General features: G+C 38.6%; 1 protein-coding gene across 4 annotated transcripts in view; it reads right to left on the reverse strand.

Moving 5' to 3' along the window:
• Positions 1-22,684, reverse strand: part of PAIP1 (poly(A) binding protein interacting protein 1) — a 31,748-nt gene that overhangs the window by 3,008 nt on the left and 6,056 nt on the right. For all 4 annotated transcript variants that reach the window (XM_032415270.1, XM_032415269.1, XM_032415268.1 and 1 more), the window contains exons 3-10: positions 16,934-17,119; positions 13,416-13,528; positions 8,750-8,861; positions 7,085-7,210; positions 5,689-5,795; positions 4,622-4,739; positions 3,775-3,829; positions 36-129 (exon numbers count right to left, since the gene is read on the reverse strand). In XM_032415270.1, the coding sequence (XP_032271161.1) occupies positions 36-129; positions 3,775-3,829; positions 4,622-4,739; positions 5,689-5,795; positions 7,085-7,210; positions 8,750-8,861; positions 13,416-13,528; positions 16,934-17,119 (911 nt within the window). The remainder of the gene's footprint in view (positions 1-35; positions 130-3,774; positions 3,830-4,621; positions 4,740-5,688; positions 5,796-7,084; positions 7,211-8,749; positions 8,862-13,415; positions 13,529-16,933; positions 17,120-22,684) is intronic.

Genomic DNA, 22,684 nt, shown 5'->3' on the forward strand with positions numbered 1-22,684 from the left:
ATCACAAAGAAAGTTAATAGCTAGGAAGAACTTACGGATCACCAGCCCCTGATAAATCTGTCCCATTTTCTTCATAATCTGGAAAAAAGTCTTCTCTTTCAAGTAACTCTTGATATTTCTCTTGGTAATCTATAAAAAAAAAATTTTAAAAATGCTGACAAAAGTCATAAAATGGCCAGTTATCCTTAAAAATGACTTTTAATATTAGTTTTCATTTAAGGAGAGCCAGTGTTTAAATAGCAGGAAGCTTCCAGGTGCATATTTAATAGCTTTTACAAAACGTATATTCTAACTGGCTTGCTTCTGCCACCTGCGTGCTCATAAATCTTAACATTCCTCTAATTCCATGTTGCAAATCAAGGCCACTGTGGATATACCATAGCCAACGTGTATGCCGCTTATACTCTCTTTCCATAAGACAAAACATGTATCTATATAACTTGTTGGGAAAAAACATGTTCTTCCATATTCCTGTTCTTCCTTCCACAAGGAAGGATTTTAATCAAATAGCCCGGCCTCTGTTCCCCTTCCTCTTTCCCGAGGAAGTCAAGTGAGCTAGTGGCTAGCAACTAACAGCCACCGGCCCATGTTTCTCAATCACATTAGCTAACCTAGCAAAGGTTCTCAGCACAGGGGATTTTCTTTTCTTCCCTCAGAGACAGCTGGAAGGTAGCTATCTGATAAATGTTTCAGCTATACGAACTTTCCCTTGGTTGGGTTCTTCCAAGGCAATACGGGTAATTTTATAGCTCTCCATCTGCCAACTGTCTTAGGCAGAGTTACTGAGTATCTTTTAAGATTAGCATGTCCATATGGAGTACTTATCTCTGAATAATAAAACAGATCAGTGTGTATTAAAACTAGTTACCTTAAAATTGGTTTCTTGTGAACAATAGCTACCTCAAATTTCAACAAGATAATTACATTAGACCGTATTTTCCCCAAGATTGCCAATCTCTATAAAACTTATTCCAGCTTAAAGGGTTGGTGATATTTTGACATCCAATTTTGGCAATTTGGAGACAATTTTAACTGTAGAACCTTCCTGCAACAAATACTTGAGGTAACAGATAAGACAAACATTCTTTTAAATGCACAGATGAGTTCAGAAAAAAGAAAATCAAGTCCCTTGATGACCAACAAAAAGGGAACTGAAAATCATACATACCTACTCCAGCCAGGAGGCTGGCAGACCACATGCTCTCAGTTAACAAAGGGGCTTGGATTTAAAAACCTACAGAAGTTCAGAAAGCAAGGTCTTGGGCCCATGTGAAACAGAGATGGAATTCATGCCCACGCCCACCTCTACCTACAAAAACCCGGGCCCTTCAAAGGGTGGATATCTCAAAAAAAGGTGGACCAGGAAAAAAACAAAATGGAAAACACTCTGGTGGCAAAGAGAGATAGCAAAGAAGCTTGCTGGTCTCTTCCTGGGTTTGAAGTAGAAACAACAGTACTCTGAACAAACTGGTTCCTCAGAAAATTTGTAATAATGGGCTTAGACCTCAAATTTCTACTACCCACATAAAAAACCCTATAACAAGAAAATAAAAACTTGTTCCAAATCAGTTTTACCCCTGTGGCTCCTTGGCAGGAAAAGATGTTACTACAACCCAAGCCATAAGGAGTTTTCATGAAGAAAAACAAAAAACAAAAAATTTGTTGCAGTTAAAACATGAGAGCAGTCATAAATGGCCACAATATGTATAACTTCAAATGGTTTAGAAAAGTGTGGACAGAACAAGTGATAAAGCAAATAGAATAAACGTTAACAAAGGGTACATGTGGGTAATGGGTGGATGGGTGTTATTTGTACAATTTTTACTTTTGTAACTTTTCTGTAAGTTTGAAATCCTTTCCAAAAAAAGTTTAAGACCATTAAATATCAGATTGCAATTAAAAAAAAAGATCAAAATAAATTTTATGTGATAATCAAAAATAACAGCAAGGTTAGAATTAAAAGACAACAAAAATGTGAAACAAAAATAAGCATGTTTAGAAATTTCTATAGACAAAAGAACAAATAGGTTGAACAAATGAGACACAGATGAACAAAGAACCAAAACGATTCAAGGTAACTTTGAAGACTAAGAAAATCTGTCTTACCAGACATAGCAAGATTTAAAGTAAAGTAGTAATTAAGACTGTGGTATTGGTATTAAGACAGACAAAAGATCCACATGCACAGACACAGACTAAGATACAAGTTAGAGAGGACGGACATGGTACACATCAGAGGGACTGCATTTTACTGAGGAGAGAGAATGGGTAACTCAACACCGGTTGCTGAGACAAGAGAACATGGAATATTTAATTCCTACTACATCTATCACATAAAGATTAGCCAGATGGATTAAAGACCTCAATATGAAAAAGCAACAAAGACTTTTAGAAGAAAATGGAATTTGATGGTAATAAGGAAACCTTAGCCACTGAGAACAGGAACAAGACAGATATAGTGACATGAAAACTCGAAGCTTCTATAGGATAAGACAAACATAATGGAAAGACAGCATATACTGGGAGAACCTCAGAGTCACTTTCTGGGCTATGTAAGGAATTACAAATCAGTTAAGAAACAAACGATCCAAGACAAGTATGGGCAAAGAACACAAATAGGCAATTCTTAAAATTCTTAAAAAAAAAAATTCTTAAAAAGAAAACAACTGTCAATAGAAACATGAAAAGAAATTCATTATCACTAGTAAGGAAATGAAAGTTTACAATTTGGTACAATCTAACTGACAACAATAAGGTCTGGTAATAAGTGTTGCCATGGATGAGAAACAGGAATCCTCATGTTCTGGGGGGGCATATCACGGTATAGTCAGACTGGAAAGCTGGTTAGCAACATTTAGTGAAGTAGAAGATGCAGGTAACCTACAATGTAGCAACTGTACTTCTTCACCCTGAAGAACCTCCTGCATGTGCACAAGGACTACTTAAAGAGTACAGCACTCTATAGTAAGGAGTGTGAGCCACCCAACCACCCTCAAGTAGGGACCTATAACCAGAGCTGTACTCTGAGTGCAGTATTATTTGGCATTTAAAACGAACCAATGTGCTTTTTATATTCTGAGTGTTTCATAATTTAAAGCTGAAAGTTAAGGAGTCCTTCTTTCCAGCTCCTCTGAGGAACACGAGGTGCCTGCTATCCAGAATAAGCAAATGGGAAAATTCCGAACAATAAGCTGGTTATGATTTTTATCAACTGGGAAAATTTTCTCTTGCTCATACTGCAGTCCCATTTATCACAATTAAAGAAATCTTTCTATAAATGGCCCTTTTCTGGAAGGGGAAGTGTGCTGAGATTTAGATTTTAATTAACTTTGACCTACTGACTATTAATGAAACCCATAATTCTTAGTATCTGCAAGTATTAACCCATAGTAACAAATGTTGTACTCTATGTAGTGACTAGAACCATCTTTCCCTTCTATTTTAACCACCTAAAGCTTACAGTATAAAAATGAAATATTAGAGAAAATATAAAACAAAAATGGTTGCATTTAATCAAGGGATTCCTCCAAAACCACTATCAGGATGACAAGATACTATATACACAGAGTCAGACTTTCCACTTGAAATGGTTCAAAGCGGTTGTCCCTGTAAAGAATATTCTATAGGAAATAAACATTTACAAACATTTACCCTGTATCTTAGAACAATGTGCCTGCTTCAAACAGTTACAGCTTTGTACCCGTGAGGGTATGGTTTTCTGTAACTCACTAGCTTACCAAGCAATGGGGGGCAAAGCACTGTGAGACAGCCTACCTGGGTCGGCCGCAGTGAAAGGAACACCGTCAGAGGTATAAAATGTTGGTTCATTCTAGGATGAATCAAAGTGATACAAATATGTAAGCATTTCAGAATTTATTTTTTAAAGCACATTAATTAACGAAGCATGGCTGAGGTCACTCATCTGCACCTGATAATGCAAGATCGCACAAAAAACTAGCTTCCTAATAGCCATTTTCATTTCATTGGGAAAGTCTATGGTTTTCAGATTTCTATTCTATTCTCTCAAGTTCCTGCGGCTGTAACCCTGCTGTCTAGTCTGTCACACTCGTGATGAACTGTTTTGTTGTGCACTGTGATTTAGCGTTGTGTCAGCTTATTTTGAGTTGTGGTTCTCCCCCCACCCCCCACCATTTTTTAAAGAATTTCCATGGCTGGGGTTATAGGAGCATTTCTCCATTGTTGCATTAGGTTTGGTCATGTCAGGAGCTTCAGGGCATCATTGGCCTGGTGATCACTTTTATTTTCTTAATTTACTACAACATGCAAAGTAAAAGTGTGAGATGCAGGCCTTTGGTTATAATTTCTCTGGAAAAACTTCCCACAATCCCACACTCAACTGGGTCCAAGCCTTATTGATTTCCCTTGCCACTGGATGGATCTTTCTCTAGTCCATGCTTTCCTTAGAGGATTCCATGTTTCTTCCCTATTTACCTGGCCTGCTGGCTGCCATGTGACCCTACGCCAATGAAAAGAGTTACTGGCATTAAATTCTGAGAATACCTTTTTTTTTTTTTTAAGAATACCTTTATGTACCTCATCTAGAAATTTCCAAAATTGGATCCAAGCAATAAACAAATTTAAAATGTAAACGCTGGCATACCATAAAATAATTAGGATCGTTTTCAGGTGTTGCTTCTCTGTACGTTGAAGTTGCATGCACTCTACCCCAGTTACTTGACCGGAGTTCAACAAGCTTCAAGAGCATCTGTTTCACATCTCTGCAGACAGGTTGAAAAGGAGTTAAGGGTATCCACCAAAGTGTTGTTAGGCTCTAGAATACCACAGACTCCTAAAACCATGTTTCATAAATTTAACATGTACATCTAAGTGCTTTGATTTTTTAGGCATTTCCTATATTGACATAACATTTTTTTTTTTTAAAGATTTTATTTATTTATTTATTTGAGAGAGAGAGAGAGAGAGAGAGAGACAGAGAGAGAAACAGCATGAGAGGGGAGAGGGTCAGAGGGAGAAGCAGGTTCCCCGCCGAGCCGGGAGCCCGATGTGGGACTCGATCCCAGGACTCCGGGACCATGACCTGAGCCGAAGGCAGTCGCTTAACCAACTGAGCCACCCAGGCGCCCTGACATAACATTTTTTTTTTTAAGCAGCCTTGAAAGTTGTTCCATCTGGGGTGCCTGGATGGCTCAGTCGGTTAAGTGTCTGCCTTTGGCTCAGGTCATGATCCCAGGGCTCCGGGATCAAGCCCCACATCGGGCACCCTGTTCAGCAGGGAGCCTGCTTCTCCCTCTTCTCCCTGCCTGTGCTCTCTCTCTCAAATAAAATCTTAAAAAAAAAAAAAGTTATTCCATCTAACTGTGACTATATGGTTCTTAAAGGCAGTACCTATCCCACATTTTTATGCCTCCAACTGGACTTAAAATTGTACCTCACCCAAGTATTTACTGAACAATTTAAAGTCTGAATCATTTTACTTTTCAATGGACTCCTATCTCACCACAGGAAAATCTTAACTTTTTCAATTTATAAACACAACTGAACAAAAAAAGCCAGGTGAGCAGAAGCCATAACTAAAATATTATACCTTTAAAGGAAATATTTCTGTAGGTCTGTAAGATTTCAATTCTTTCGATGATAGCATACATCACAGGTTAAAAAACAAGGCCCACAGAAAAAGAAATTGAGATCCACTGGCTAGCTACCCACCTGCTGCAATTTGCATCTAGGACAACATTCTCAATTCTCTGAATGATTTCTTCCATATCAGTCTTTCCTTTCTCCTTCCAGGCATCTTCCAAAACTGACCCTGTCAACTAAAAAAGCAGGTTATCAGTAAAATAAGGGATTCAATAAAGTACAGAAATTCTTAAAAAAAAAAAAGTATTCATAGCAATTCAAGCATTCTTTAAAGAAAATGAATTTGGTAAGTTAAATACTCCCAATTATTCTCCACCATCTAACAGTCAGGAATCTCTATTTTTCCTGATTGAGAGAAATTAAAGCAGAACCTGAATCACAGGTTTTATGTATCAATGACTATAGGGTATATTCCCCATGTAAGTTAGGCTATAAAATTTTAATCAACCTTTCGCTTTTTGAAATATACAAGTATAGAAGCTTTGAGTTTAAAAAAAATAAAAAATACAAACTTCAGAGGGGGGAAGAAAAGAGGTAAGGATATAAACCGGTAATTCATAGGAAAAAAATGGCTAACAAATGTGAAGAAATGCTTAAATTCACTAGTGATCAGGAAAATGCAAAACAAGATTTTTGTTTTTACTCATTACCCATGACAAAACAAACCAGGATTGATTATATCCATCACTGATAAGAATATGGGGAAAGCAGTATACTCATTCACTGTTGGTAGGACAACAACCAAACCACACACTGGTTTAGCATTTAGAAGGGAAATTTGACATTACTTCTCAAAATAAAGTATACTACGCGCACTGACCCACCAAATCTATGTGTAGGAATCGAACCTACATAAACAACTGCACATATAGAAACGAAGTTACTGCAGAAAGAGGTAAATCTTTTGTGCCAAAGATCTTAAGATATTTGTTAGATTAAAAAAAAGCAAGCCAAAAAGAGTGAGATTTTTTTGAGGGCACACATACATACATGGGAAAGGAAGGAAAGGAAATTTAGAGATGGGGGTGAAGGACTTCCATTTTTTGCTTCTAAATTTGGATTCTCGTATTTAAAAAAATCAGTACAGGGTAGCACGGGTGGCTCAGTTGGTTAAGAGTCCGAGTCTTGATTTCGGCTCGGGCCATGATCTCAGGGTCGTTGAGAATGAGGCCCATGTCAGGCTCTGTGCTCAGTGCGGAGTCTGCGTGTCCCTCTCCCTCTGCCCCCCGCCCCCAAATCCTGCTCATGCACTCTCTCTCCCCCCCCCAAAAAATCTTAAAATAAAATCAGCACATACTGCTTTTCCAATATTTAAATTCAAGAGCAAAGCAAAATGTCAATATTTAACTTAAAGAAAAAAATTTAATCTTGAATTCACTGCATACTATACATACTTTCCTTCCTCTAAATCATATACGAATGGGGTAGAAAGATGAATTTTAAGACAAACATAAGTAAAACCTACCTTCAGTAATTTTACTGCACAAATTAAGTTGTCATCCATAGGATTAGAAAAGAGAGCGTTCAGCAACTCCCGAAGACCAACCTGAAGAATATCTGCTCTTGTAACCTGTCCATTTGTTCCCTTGATCTTTTGGGACAGAAGAAAATGAAAAGCAACCATGCCAAAATACTACAACAGATAAATAAATGGTCTAACGTCTTGGCAAAATAGGTGTTTTAAGTTAAACAATACAAAAATCAGAAATGCTCTTGTATCTTCACAAAATTATACTATTTTACATGTATATAGGACCTCTAATACAACTAGTAAACTACAGGTAAAATTTTCCATTTATCACACATAACATATGGTCGGGATAACCTAAGCCTCCTTTATAAATTACTGCTTCATAAAGCATTCTCTGGTCTATTAAGCTACCACCTTTTTTGGAACATGCAGCATTTTATTATTCTTTTTTATACTATTTAAAAATACTGTTTTGCATCAGAATCATCTAAGTATTGTAGCGCTCCAGCCAGAAGAGCTGTAGGCTCAGGAGTCACACCTCAGCTGTACACCCCCCATAGACGTGGCATCATTATGTCCACACAGGAAACAACTGCATTCTTAGAATGACTCTTCATTTACAGCACATTGTAGGTGAATGCTCTTATTTTGGCTTATATAAAAATTAAACTGAAAGATTAATGCATGAAATTTTTAAAAAATTAAGTCCATCCAGGGACACCTGGCTGGCTCAGTTGGCATAGCATGTGACTCTTGATCTCAGGGTTGGGAGTTCAAGCTCCATGTTGGGCATGGTGCCTACTTAAAAAAATAAAATAAATCCAATGCAAAAAAAAAAAAAATTAAGTCCATCTGTGGTAAAATGGGGTACTAAATTAGGCACTAGATTGGACAGACCTTTTAGATGCACTGACTGAGATGCACATTTGATGGTGGATCTCATGGGTCTTTTCAGTGGTGTTTACGATTAAGTTTTCAAATCAAAGTTAAAGGAGGTATAACCTATCTCTGGGATTAACTAGTCCAAGAAAAAAAAAAAAGCAAATCCATTACAAAGTAATATTCAGCACTTAGTTGCCTACTAACATATATCCAAGAATACCACCAATTTACAAATTTGTTTAGCTATAGACTTTGAACAAATGCATTTTATGTGGAAGATTAATATATAAAATAGGACCAAGACGAACAATCCTGGGTGAATTAGGGTGGAAAGAACCCTAGATATTCTAGTGTCTCCCCCCACCCACCGCCCCACCCTTTCAACTCAAAGCTTTGTGTTCTGCAGAGTACGCTGCTTTTGAGCCACCATCTGAAAGTCAATATACGGAATGTGTGAATTCAAAAAAGGTATTATCTGTATTTCGAGAGCTTACACTTGCATGGAAACCATGGCTTTCCAAAAGTACACAGACTTTAAAATTCCCAGTAACCACTTCCCAACAGCCTCCCCGCAAACAGAAGAAACAAACATTACGGACGTTCCATTAGAACGCAGGCACTACCGTGAGCAGCCCCTGAGGCACTGGCTCTCTCTCTCCCTTCGCCTGGCCTTATTTCACCCTTCATGTTGTCCAAGGATAATGTGAATACAAATTCCTTATCATGATCAGTTTACGTTCCCAGGCTTTGTCAGTACTTAAGAAAATTCCTCCTCACCTCCAGGTTAAGATAGAGCTCCCCCAGGAAGAGAACAAATGCGTGGAATCGTTTCCGAGTCACTTCGTCACCTTTTGCAGCTTGATCTTTAACTTCATATTCAGTCCGACATCTAATGAAGATACACCTTTTATAATTGCACACTGCTTTGTTTTGTGAACAAACAGGATGACCAGCTGTCGGGTTCGCAGTCCGCAAGCAATACAGAGACAAGTACCATGCACCAATGCCCTGACTTTCTGGAGTAAAAAGTGTTCCTGTCTATTGTAGAGACCAGAACAGGCATCATCTTTTTATACTAAGATTCCTAGTTGTAAGAAACTAACGGGTTTATTTTCAACTACTCTTATCAGATCAAGTTTGTAATCTGTTTAAGCAACATAGGTTTCATGAGGTTCATTGCATACTGGCGCCAAAAAGAAAATGCCTCACCTTTGTTTTATTGGCTTTTTGTCAAGAAAGCAATGTTTTGTATTTTTTTTAAAGCATTGTTTTAACTCAAATTGTCTCTGTAAAATGTTCTATTCTGAATATATGAACTTTGAAACACATCTTTAAATATATATATATATAGATGGTCTCCAACTAAGCTGAAAATAAAATGAACTCTTATTAAGCCCATTATCCTTAATTTCATTATACAAATCAGAGAAAAGAAGGGAAAGGTCCCCAACTGAAATTCACATAGAAACAGAAAGCTATTAGTTTGGTCTCAATATCCCAGAGACCAAAGGAGTCATATAACTTAGTTTCCCTTGCTTTATTTTCCCCCGACTTGGCCCATCTGCCATCCTATAAAGTATCTAAAACCATCACCATAAACCTGTCATTGCCCATTTCAGTGAATTATGGTGTCAGCTGTTATTAAAAAGGATTTTTTAAGGGGCGCCTGGGTGGCTCAGTAGTTAAGCGTCTGCCTTCGGCTCAGGTCATGATCCCGGGGTCCTGGGATTAAGCCCCATATTGGGCTCCCTGCTCAGCGGGAAGCCTGCTTCTCCCTCTCCCACTCCCCTCGCTTGGGTTCCTGCTCTTGCTATCTCTCTGTCAAATAAATAAAATCTTAAAAAAAAAAAGGATTTTTTAAATGTACTTTAAATGTTTACCTTCTTGGTGTTAAATATTTATCTTTATTGATAAGGTGGTGAAAAAACTCAAGGAAAGTCATGTGTTTTGTAAAGCTGATTTTTGACAATTCTGTTAAAGACAAAAGGAGGGATTTATGGAGACTGAATGGATTCCATGTATGAGGGACCAGTTTAGCTTCGCTTTGTAAAAAAAAATAAGTAAATTTTTTAAGGAAAAAAGAAGTCACTGCTTACCGAGAATTTACCTTGGGTCAATCTGTGAATCATCCATAAACCCAGGATAATTTATCATGTCTATGTGGCCTATAGCTTACAAGCTATATTAAATGAGCAATATTTTCATTTGAGTCAGATATAGTAAGATATTTGTTACCGTCTAAACATTAATTCCTTTTTTTTTTTTTTTTTTAAGATTTTATTTGTGAGAGAGAGAGCGCACGCATGCACGAGAGCTCAAGCACAAGCAGGGGGAGCGCGAGGCAGAGGAAGAAGCAGGCTCCCAGCTAAGCAAGGAGCCCGATGAGGGACTCGATCCCAGGACCCCCAGATCATGAACCGAACCAAAGGCAGATGCTTAACCGACTGAGCTACCCAGGCATCCCTAAACATTAATTCCTCATCAGAAAAAAAAAGTTGGGATATCTATAAATGAAACACTCTGGCTAATAGAAAGGAAGTTAATTAATGCCAGTTTAGTTATCCAAGCACCTTATTGGCTACTCTCCCTTCACGACTTTATCGGTAGTTTTGATGAAATGACCTTTTTGTTTTATAAGTACAATGATTATTAGATTATACGTTAAGATATGTTCATTCAAGTGCAAAAGTAAATCCCCACCCCTGTATGTCATTAATTATCTAGATGAGAGGAACCTACACCTCTAAACTAACCCTTTTTAAATTAAAGATTTTTCAATTAGAAAGGCAATACATGCTTATTTCAGAAAGGTTAAAAAACAGAAAAATATAAAAAACAAAGTCATAAAACCCAGAGATAACTGCTGTAAAGTAACTTTTCAAACTACGTATATATTTAAGTTAATAGAATTATGCCCTGCTTTTTATTTGTTAAAGGACTAGCACTTCCATTAGTATCTTTGACAGTATTATAATATTATGGGAGCACAGATGGGGTAGAGTCAGAAGAGACCTGGAAGAGTAGTTTTCAACCACGGCTAAATTTCAATCACTTGGGGAGGTTTAAAAAAAAACCACCGAGGCTCCACCTCAGTCCAATTACATCAGAATTCCCAAAAATGAGGACAGGGTCTCAGAGCCCTATTTCAAGTCTATAGGGTGACTTTAAGGCACAGCCAGAGGTGAGCAGCACAAGGGAAAAGCAGCCAGCCTTTCTGCCATGCTACCTCCCAGAATACCCACTTTCACACCTTTCCAGGAGCTATACATCTAGATAAGGTTAAATAGCTTTTTAGAACTTTGTCATTTATATTTTTCCAAGTTTTACCTATTCAAAGGCATTCCAAATATTTCTATTAAAATACTGGTCTTCTGGGGCGCCTGGGTGGCTCAGTCGTTAAGCGTCTGCCTTCGGCTCAGGTCATGATCCTAAGGTCATGGGATCAAGCCCTGTGTTGGGCTCCCTGCTCAGCAGCGGAGTCGGCTTCTCCCTCTCCCCCTGCTCATGTGTGTGTGCGCAAATGCTCTCTCTCAAATAAAATCTTTAAAAATAAAAAAAAATTTAAAAACTGGTCTTTTTAAAGGCTCCTGGGTTGGGGGCGCCTGAGTGGCTCAGTCGTTAAGCGTCTGCCTTCGGCTCAGGTCATGGTCCCAGGGTCCTGGGATCGAGCCCCGCATCAGGCTCCCTGCTCCGCGGGAAGCCTGCTTCTCCCTCTCCCACTCCCCCTGCTTGTGTTCCCTCTCTCACTGTGTCTCTCCCTGTCAAATAAATAAATAAAATCTTTAAAAAAATAAAAAATAAAAAATAAAGGCTCCTGGGTGGCTCAGATGGTTAAGTGTCTGCCTTTAGCTCAGGTCACAATCCCAGGGTCCTGGGACTGAGCCCCGTGCTGGGCTCCCTGCTCAGGGGGAGGCCTGCTTCTCCCTCTCCCTCTGCCCCCCCCCCCGCTCATGCCTTCTCCCCCCCCCCCCCCCCATAAACAAAGAGAATCTTAAAAAAAAAAAAAAACTGGTCTTTTTCTTACTCATTCCTAAGAGGTCCCTCTTTCCATATTAGAGCTCATTGCCATGTGTTATGCATTTCCCTATTTTTTCTTTACTTCATATAAATTTATGACCCCTCCCAATATTATAATCTATATGTAATTAGGTTTAATCTCTTGTTTTAGGATTTGTGGATATCATGTCTTGCTTAAAAGGGCTTTAGCAACCTAAGATTTAACTGTCAATTTCTCTTAGTATTTAGTGTTGCACTTTTAAGTTTTTTATAGATTTGAAATATATTTTGGTGTAAAGAGACAGGAACCCATCTTTGTTTTCTCCCCCAACGAACGGCTAGCCAGTCGTGTCAAGCAGCACTATTTACCCTTTACATACATATTTGGAGTATCTCCATCAAAAGCTTAATTTTCAAGTGTCTCTGGAGTCTACTTTTGGGATCTTTATTCTGTTCCAGTGCAGTTTAACCACATGATGGAATACTTTGCAACCACTGAAAGTATCTTTAAAGAATTAATGGACCAGCTATAATAAACTCGAAGGCAACCTTGTTATTGAATAAAACAACTCCCATAAGAAAATTAGTTTCCCTAAATTAGCTTTTGAATTCAAGGTCATGTCGAAAATAATACCAAAAAGATTCATGAAATTTCACATACTGATTCTAAAGTTCATTGGAGAAAAGCAGCATGCAAGAATAGCAAAGGAGATTCTACCCAAAAAATGTGGGGAGGGGTCCAACAGTACTAGATATTAAAAAATTAGAGCTTTTTAGTAGTATCATAATAAAATAGGAATAGAACAAGTGATGAAAAGAATATAATGAAACTCTAGAATCAAAACCCAAATATAAGGATAGTGTGTGATAAAGGGAGCAGTTCAACTCAATAAAGAAATGGATCATTCTAAAAAGTGGTATGGGAAAAACTAGTTCAACATGTGGCAATAAATTAGAACCTACTCAAACCAAAAGTACAGATGTAACTAAGAAATATGTAAGTGGGAGATTTTTAAGATCTTGGGAAATGAAAGGCCTTCTAAGCACAAAACCAAAGGCAGAGGGCACCTGGGTGGCTCAGTCGATTAAGCGTCCGCCTTCGGCTCAGCTCACGATCTCAGGGTCCCACATCGGGCTCCCTGCTCAGCGGGGAGCCTGCTTCTCCCTCTCCCTTTCCCTCTGCCACTCCCTCTGCTTGCGCTCTCTCTCAAATGAATAAATAAAAATCTTAAAAAAGAAAAAAACCCAAAGGCAGAGATCATTACAGAAAAAAAAGACCGATATGTGGGACTATAAATTTTTAACAGCATATACTAGAATACAAATAATGGTCCACCCTACCTTCCCCTGCAACTTTCTATAATGTACAGTCTTTAGAAGATAGGAATGGTCAAATTCTAGTAGGTCTAAAAGTAGCTTTCCTTTAATTTCATATATTCACACTGACCTTTGAAGCAGCAACTGACGAAAGTTGCCGCTCTGTGGGCTAATTGTCAGATGATGGGACAGGTAATTACACAGGCGAGCTCCCATGTAAGAGAAATTTGGGATAGATGTGGCCTTTCAAAAAGAAAAAAACTTTTTTAGGACACAAATACATTGTTCTTAATGCAAATACTTAACAGCAACATTCTAAAAAAGAAAACATTTCCTCCCCTAAAACTGACCACACTGTACAAATGTACAAGTCTTTTTTAGTTGTTAGGCATAAAGAAATTAACTCTCCCTCCCAAATGTACACCAAGAACAAGAACAAAGGAAAAATTTTGAGTTCTCCCCATCATTTACCTGAGGTCACCAGAAAGCAAATAGACAAGACCTCTTTATACTAACCAATTTTTGCATAAGACAGGTGCATGTACCCAGTTGCATAGTGCTAATTATGAAAAAGAGTATTTGCCAAACGATTGTTCTGTGGTGTTTTTCAGGGACAGATTGGCACAGACTTTGGCATCTAGCAGTCCAGAGCAAGATTCCCAGGCCTGCACTGAGACCTTGGACATCACTCAACCTCCCTGGGCTTCCATTTGATTCCTAAAAGAAGTGATAAATGGTACCTGGTACAAGAGATTAACACTTAAAGAATACTCCAAACATACTTGGGGTAAAGCGGAAATAAAGATAAGCTATTCCAAAAACTAAGACCATGAAAAAACACTACATATCAAAGATAGTTTGATATAGCCAAAACAGTACTCAGGAAGTTTTAACTTTAATTGTAGTTTTTAAAGAATAGGAGAGAACACTGTTCACTACCTAATATTAGGTAGCATATTAAAAGGTAAAGGGACCTGACCAAGGTTACAAAGATAGTAGCTAACCATAATCTAGATATAAAAAATGGCCTGAGGCCTCTCTGACCCTTTGCTGGGTCTACTTACCAGCTGTGGTAACCTTAGCCAAGTCCCTTAACCTCTGTTAAGATATGTATAAAATAAGGGATAAAAGTAATATCTTCCACCATGGAGGATTAAACGAGTTAATTACATGTCAAGTGTTACCTAGCATGTAGAAAGTACTTCATAATTACTAGGTCTTTTTATTTCTGATTATTTCCTTGCTTGCAAACACAACAGACTGGTTTCTCCTGAGATCATTCATGGATGTGTATCTGGTACTACAGAAGACTTGAATTCAAAAATTATCCTTTTCCCATTATGGGCATTGCCTGTTTTCCTTTAGTTTACTTTTAAAATTATCACGTACAACTTAAAGACAAGAAGTTCTACAAGGCTTGTTATTAAAATTTCATACTTCCCCACTATACCTCAACTTCACTCCCATGGACAACCATTTTCAATTCTTTCAGCTGAAAATCAGGTTTCAACCTCTGTATCCCCATGCTTTGTGATTTCAGTTTGGACATTATTTCTTACTAGTTTCCCACCATGGACAAGGAATATCCAGCTTTCACCTTGCTTACCCTCACTCCTTTCCACTATTTGCCAATCTTTCCGCCTACCAACATGGTCATACTATGATTTGATTAGTTTTATGTTTCCTTTCACAGCTGGACCATGTAATATATGGATTTCTCCTTTCTTGCACAACTTTGTTTTCCCTAGACTTAAATTTGCTCTACTCTGTTCTTTACTTACATCTCATTGATTTACCCCTAAACTCATAAGTTCCCAAGTTTCTTCTTAATACATTCAAACACAGCAATTATGCTCATCTTACCAGGGAATCTTGCCTGGAGCCTTCTGCCCTACTCCAGTGAAGCCCGGCTATTGTCTTGGGATCTTCTTTCACTACCATCTAGATAATCCATTTAGCCATTCCTATAAAATTCTGTTTTCTAGTTTTTACATCTTCATCTCTGGCTTAATTTCCTCTTTTTGGTGGAGTACTTCCCTTCAATAACTTCTCAAGAAGGGTTGTAATAAAACTTCAAACCGGATACTCAGTGCAAAAAGATGTAGAGGGTCTAGTTTTTTTTGGGTTTTTTATTTGTGTTTTTGTTTTATTTTGTTTTTTGGGGTTTTTTTTAATATTTTAAAGCTATCCTTTTAGTCTTATTCCATTCTTGTCCTAGAGTCTTTCAGAGATTCCACACAGTAAATCAGGGTGATTTTCAACTTTCCCCACTGGCTTGGAATTCAAATTTTTTTTTTTAGATCTGCCCACCTGCTTTCTAGTCTCTAAGACTGGTACTTTAATCTCTTTCCCTCATGTCAGCCCCTACAGGGTTCTGCCTTCTTAAAATCCCCTTCATTTTTGTAGTGGTATTTGGGGAGGAATCAAAGTTGAATATGTATGTTTAATTGCCATTTTTATAACAGGTCTTCTTTTGTTAGTTGCTAGGAGTAAATCCCCCAATGAAATTTAAGAACTGTTGGTGAATCTGTGTATCACTGACACAGAATATTGATAAATAGGGAGTACATATTTGAAGAACTGGCTTTGAGACAATCACAGAAACTGTAGTTTGTTACGTTACAGCCCTGAAGACTAGAACCAGGCAGGCTACGAAGAGCTGAAACTGAAGAGAAGAGAAATCAGAAAAGCACTAACAATTTCTCCATTTTCTTCTCATATTCCTTTGCAATCCATTTAGAGGCCAAAAGTAGGTATCAGGACAAATGGAGCAATTCTATACTCCTAAAACCTCAAGCATGTCCAGAAACCTGAGAGTTGGCCAGGTAATACTGGGGTCCAGTAACTATCCAGAACAAGCTGTGAAAGTAGTCAAATGAAACACTAGGTAGGATGAAAATTACCTGCTATCATAATCACCCTTCCACATATTCCAAATTCAAGTTGCTCTTTCAGCAATGACTTAAAGAACACTTAAGTTTCTATTTATCTCCTACTGTTTTTGGTCAGTTTCAAACAGTGCCCTTAAATCTGTCTTCAAAATCCAGTGTTGTCGATCTCCCCCACTGAAAATAGCATTAATGTGTCACAGACCAATATGCTAGGATCAAACCTAAATTTTCTGTGAACAATCTAGACAGACAGACTTATGGAATTAAGATGTAAATCCTTGGAAATTTAAAATAAATATAAGCATAAATGTTAAGACTCAAGACAGTGTTTTGTGGTCTAGCTTTTTTTGGGGGGGGGGTGCTCCTTTGTGAGGATGAAGGAAGTTCTCCCGTTGATTTTTTTTTTCCCTCCCATACTCCAAAAGTGCTATATAATTTGATACCTAGGAAAACAGAATTGCACTCTTTCTGTGTACTGTTAATTTCAGATCCTGTAAAAACATATACTTACCTAGCCTCCCTCATAAATGTCCAACATTCCTTCCAACTGCCTGTACAGAGCCTTGAATCTCCAGTCTGGCTCTAGCCCCTAGATCCCCAGCTACAGAAATTTCATACAACAGAGACTTAAAAGCTCCCATGAACCATAAAAAGTTAAGAAGTATGGAGGCCAGTGAACATGAATGTGAAGGAGCAACCACCACCCTTGGGCTTCAGGAAGCTATCTGATGATCACCTGCGGCATCAGCCAACCTACCTGTTGATAGATGAGTTCTACAAGTTCTTGCAAAGCATCATCTGTTGTAACCCAGCCATTCAGGGTCTCTGCAAACTGTTCAATTTCAGTTTCAAAACTGCCAGGCTGCTCTGTAAGATGATTCAAAAAATCCTGAACATATTCTGATAGAGTAGGATAATCCTCACAACCATCTTCATAGGATTCCTATAGATGAAAAGTTTTAAAAAAATGTTTTAATCCATGCAACGGGCTAAAATAAACCTGAGGCAGCTTTAAGGTGAGCAGTCTCTAGCACAAATGATTCTTCACATGATAAAATTTGTTATTTTCCTCAATAAAATTAAGCCCACTGAATCATTCTTCCTCGCCCAATGGCCAACGTGTTACATTATAGCAGAAGGACTCCATCTAACTGGGTAGGACATTGTCTTTTCATTCTGGCAGATTTGCAAGACAACCGAGAAAATTTAAACCAATATTTCACTATAATACGGACATCAAAATTTTGATCTATTTATGGGTATAACATCTGAGATCTGCTTCAAAGTGGGAAGGAAGAAGGGGCCAGGGATAATAGAAACAAGAATGGCCACAGGTAGCTAACTGTTGAGGCCATGGGGATTCATTATACCCTTCTCGTACCTTTTTTTTTTTTTTTTTTTTAAAGATTTTATTTATTCATTTGAGACACAGAGATAGAGAGAGAGAGAAAGCATGAGCAGGGAGAGAGGCAGAGGGAGAGGGAGAAGCAGGCTGCTCGCTGAGCCAGGAGCCCGATGTGGGGCTCGATCCCAGGACCCTGGGATCATGACCCGAGCCGAAGGCAGACGCCTAACCATCTGAGCCACCCAGGCGCCCCCCTTTTTCGTACTCTTAAAGGTATTTGAGAATTTCTATATTGGGGAGGAAAAAAAGCTAGTAAGACTTGTCATCTGCTAATACCCAAAGACAGTGAAATATATATAGTTAAGGGACTATAACATTTCCCCATAGTACATTGTGGCAGACTGCTATATCCAGCCTTCTAGCCAACCTTGACTGGAGTAGTTTCCAGCTAATGTTTTACCACTATCACCTTTGGTAGTTCCCAATCTTTTTTTTTTTTTTTTTTTAAAGATTTTATTTATTTAGTTGAGACAAAATGAGAGAGAGAGAGAGAGAGCACACGAGAGGGGGGAGGGTCAGAGGGAGAAGCGGGCTCCCTGATGCGGGACTCGATCCAGGGACTCCAGGATCATGACCTGAGCCGAAGGCAGTCGCTTAACCAACTGAGCCACCCAGGCGCCCCGGTAGTTCCCAATCTTTTAATTAATGGCTGGAGGCTGAACAGGGGGAGGACTGCAAAAGGTATCAGATTATCAGCCCTTATACTTGCAATGCCTGGAATACTAACCAAGCATTCTGAAATTTACTTAACAGTTATGATCTAATAGTAACTATATTACTGATGAAAGTTACCCTTTTCCAAAGGAGTCAAATGAAAAACCACATGAAAGAATTATGACCATAATATAGAAGCATTTTATGAAGGGGTTAAGTTCTAAAGCCAGTGAGTGCATAAAGAAAAAATAAAATCACACCCAGTCCAAATTCCCCTTAGGAAAGCTCCATGTTAGATGAATACACAATCTTAGTAGAAAGGCTAATCCAACCAGTTGGTCCTACTATTTTTTCAGCTGACCACCACTTAGAGGCCATGTTACGTAGTTTTTATGTATTTCCAGATATTAAAGTGATACTACTTACCATGACAAACTGCATGTGCTATCACAGGCACTAAGGAAATAGAACCAACTGCAGGAAGAGCGGACTCATGTGCCCGTATCATGCTCACAGTGTTTGCTGAGCAGAACAGGTAAACGGACAGATTAAATGTCTAAGCTCAAAACTGAATCCAAATTAAATGACTCCATTCTAAGGGCGCCTGGCTGGGTCAGCTGGTAGAGCAAGGGACTCTTGATCTCAGGGTCCTGAGTTCGACCCCTACACTGGCTACAGAGATTACTTAAAAATAAAAATTTTTTAAATGACTCTAAAATAAACTAACATTGACGAAATTCGAATTTATTCATCATAAACATTACAGCTATGTGACAGAGAATTAAATGAGTTAATGAGTAAATGCCCCTGGACCAGTGACTAGCACACAGTAAGGCATTAAGTCAGCAAATCTTTACATTTCTGGGAAAATACTAAAACATATTTCAATGCCATAGCTGTGTTCTCATACCTAAAGGATCATATCTAAAAGCATCTAAAAATAAAAAGCTATGCTTCTTGGTATGTAGGATGATACTCTGATTAATGAGCTAATAGCCACCAATTGCATGTAAAATATGGGACAGTCACTTTAAGAGCTCTGCAAGGCTGCCTCAATCCCAAAAAACTCTGAAGCAAGCATTACTGTTCCCTGTGCACAGATGGAAGAAATGAGCACAGAGCAGTTAAGTCACTTTGGTTATTCATTCAAAACCCTTTGCTGAGTGCCTGCTAAGTGCCAAATACTGTTCTAGGTGCTGGGGGTACGGTCTTGGCATGAATAAAGGAAACAAAGTCCCCCTCCAGTGGAGCTTATCTTCCATTACAGAAGACATCATTCAGATCTTAGGATATACTACGAAAAAAAAATGGGCTGAAACTAATATAACACTGTATATTAACTATACTGGAATTAAAATTTTTAAAAATAAGAACAGAGGGACGCCTGGGTGGCTTAGTTAAGCATCTGCCTTCAGCTCAGGTCATGATCTAAGGGTCTTGGGATCGAGCCCCACATTGGGCTTTCTGCTCAGCAGCAGAGTCCGCTTCTCTCTCTCTGATCTCTCCCTCTGTGATCTCTCTCGCTTTCTCTCAAATAACTAAAATCTTAAAAAAAAAAAATAAAAATAAGGAAAAAATGGGAAGAATTCTTAAGAATTAACATCTAATCTGAGAAAAGAGAAAAAAATAAAACCAAAAAACCCAGTCATACAAATACCTAAGGAGAGAGAGTCTATATAGTAGGCTCAAGAAGCACGTAGGCCCCAAGGAGATAGGTGCTTACCCGACACCTTTGAGAAAGAAAAGCCAGAACACAGAAACTGAAGATGGGGCAATAGTTAACATTATCAATGAAGCAGATGGGGAAATTGTGTAGGGTCTTGGGGACAACAGGAAGACTGCCTCAAAAGCCAGGGGAAAAACCATCGGGCAAAGGCATAGAAGCTGGGGTATGAACAAGGAAGGACCATGTACCAACTTAAGTAATTTGTGAAGTCACACAGCTAGTTAGAAGAACTGAGCACAGAACAAACCCTGTACTTCTTTTTTTTTTTTTTTTAAAGATTTTATTTATTTATTTGAGAGAGAGAATGAGAGACAGAGAGCACGAGAGGGAAGAGGGCAGAGGGAGAAGCAGACCCCCTGCTGAGCAGGGAGCCCGATGTGGGACTCGATCCCAGGACTCCAGGATCATGACCTGAGCCGAAGGCAGTCGCTTAACCAACTGAGCCACCCAGGCGCCCCTAAACCCTGTACTTCTAACCTCTATGCTATACTCCAAGTAACTGACAAAGGCTTATAACCCAACCTTGACATATGTACGAGAAAAATCCATCTAACAATCTATCAACAAAGAACTGGTTAAATATACCAACTTATATCCACATAATGGATCATACAGCCACCTGACAAGATATATTTATATCAATACAGAAATCACCAATATGTTAAAACGAAAAGAACAAAGAACCATTATTCTAGTACAGTTTAACTTTAAGAGATTTATAGACTATGAAAAGCTCTGGAAAGATAGACAAGGGATAAACAGTAGTTAGCCCTGGAGTAAATAAATGCTCATACTATGAATACTGACCATTTTTTATAAAATTGTGAAACCAGTTAAGCATTATGAATGTATACATTAAATAGTTTAATATTAGCCAGGTACATATGTGAGTTTCACAATTAAAAATTAGTTTTTGATATATAGTTTTACAGACTTGTAGTATCCCTATTAATGAGAGAAAAGCAGGAACCCTACAGGTCCCAACTGAAGGTATTAATGTCTGATTTCTATCAAATGTCATCCACTGTGGCAAAAATGCAGTCTGGAACACTGATTTCTAGTCTTTTCAATAAGACCAATTCTCTTGTAAGAAAATTTGAAGTCTGGGGGCGCCTAGGTGGCTCAGTTGGTTAGGCATCAGACTCTTGATTTTGGCTCAGGTCATTATCTCAGGCTTGTGAGGTAGAGCCCCGTGCTGGGCTCCCTGCTCAGCGGCGAATCTGCTGGAAATTGTCTCTCTCCCTCTGCTCCTCCCTCCGCTCGCATGTGCACATGTGTGCACGCTCTCTAAAATAAATCTTTAAAAAGAAAATCTGAAGTCTGAAAGTAAAAAAGGAAAGCAGAGCTGCTCTAATTGTAAGCATTACAGGGGATTGATCAAGGTGGTGCCTGGCTGGGTCAGTGGAGCAGGTGACTCAATCTCAGGGTCGTGAGTTCAAGCCCTAGGTTGGGTGTAGAGATAACTAAAAATAAACAACGACAGGGAATTGATCAGAGCCTGTTGTTTCAAACAAAAAAGGAAGCACAGCATACTGTGGACAGACGAAGACTCTAACATGTTTGAGTTATTTCTCTAGTACCAGATTTTTTAGAGTACAAATTTTGTCAGTCTTCAAAGTGGAGTTAGATGGCTTGCAAGCTGAGGAATATTTAAAGTTTTATGTATTTTTCTTAGAATTCTGACAAGATATTAGGAGGGACATCAGATAGAAAACATACTTTTCATGGAAGACACTCTGAATGCGTTGCTAGAGATCTAAAGCAGCAGGAATAAAAGGAAACTAATGTGACACTTAGATGGTGGAATAATCAAGACTACTTTAGTTAACTGGATTGAAGGGGGCAAGAGTGTGAAAGAAATGTGAGTCAACACACTGTTTTTTTAGCCTGAGCAGCTAGTTAGAATATAAAAAAAAAGTTTGCAGAAGGTAAATTCTTTTTTATACTTGAGTTTCAATGGGAGACCCTCATGAACAAGTCAAAACAAATGGAAACACAAGCCAGGAGTTCAGAGGGAGAATCAGATTTCAGGTATCAGTAGACAGGCAATGGTCAGATTCTAGGTGATCGGATCACCAAGGCAGGTAATAAAATGGAAAAAAGAGAACCTCAGGGACTACAATCTGAGAGAAGAAGGAATGATCTGCAAGTTGCAAGGATGAAGAACCGCTACAGTGCCCAAAGGAAAAAGTAGAGGTGCTCATAGAAGCAAATGCTACAGAATAATTTTACACGTTGAAATCTGAAAGAACAATGGTTGCAGTCCTGGAAGTGGAAGACTATGCACAGAGAGGAAAAAATTAAAATTAGTATCTTAACTATTCAGTTCTTATAAAGAGAAACTTCTAAAAGACTGAAAAGGTACCCTTGGCCCCTAGCACAGGACCTGACACACTGGAACTTGTTAAACTGCATAGATCATACTGTGGTCAAAGTCTACTAGGATGACGATTGAGAGAACAATAGATTTTCAGACCCAAAGAGCACCAGTAAAGGTCACAAAAAGTAGTATCAATTCAATTAGGGGGATCAGTCAGCAGAGGTTTGAACAGTGAGAAGTAAATACTAACCGTGAATACTTTTACATTTTGGAGAACATCACTATTGAAAGGCAGAAGACAAACAGGCAGTAACTTGAGGGGAATGTTCCTAGAAAAAAGCTGGGAGAGACAGAGAGATATCGCGTCGGGGAGAGGGGGAGAGGGGGGGAGGGGGGGGGGGGG

This window comes from Phoca vitulina, unplaced genomic scaffold (genome assembly GCF_004348235.1).
Source record: "Phoca vitulina isolate PV1807 unplaced genomic scaffold, GSC_HSeal_1.0 scaffold17, whole genome shotgun sequence".
NCBI classification, from domain to species: domain Eukaryota; kingdom Metazoa; phylum Chordata; class Mammalia; order Carnivora; family Phocidae; genus Phoca; species Phoca vitulina.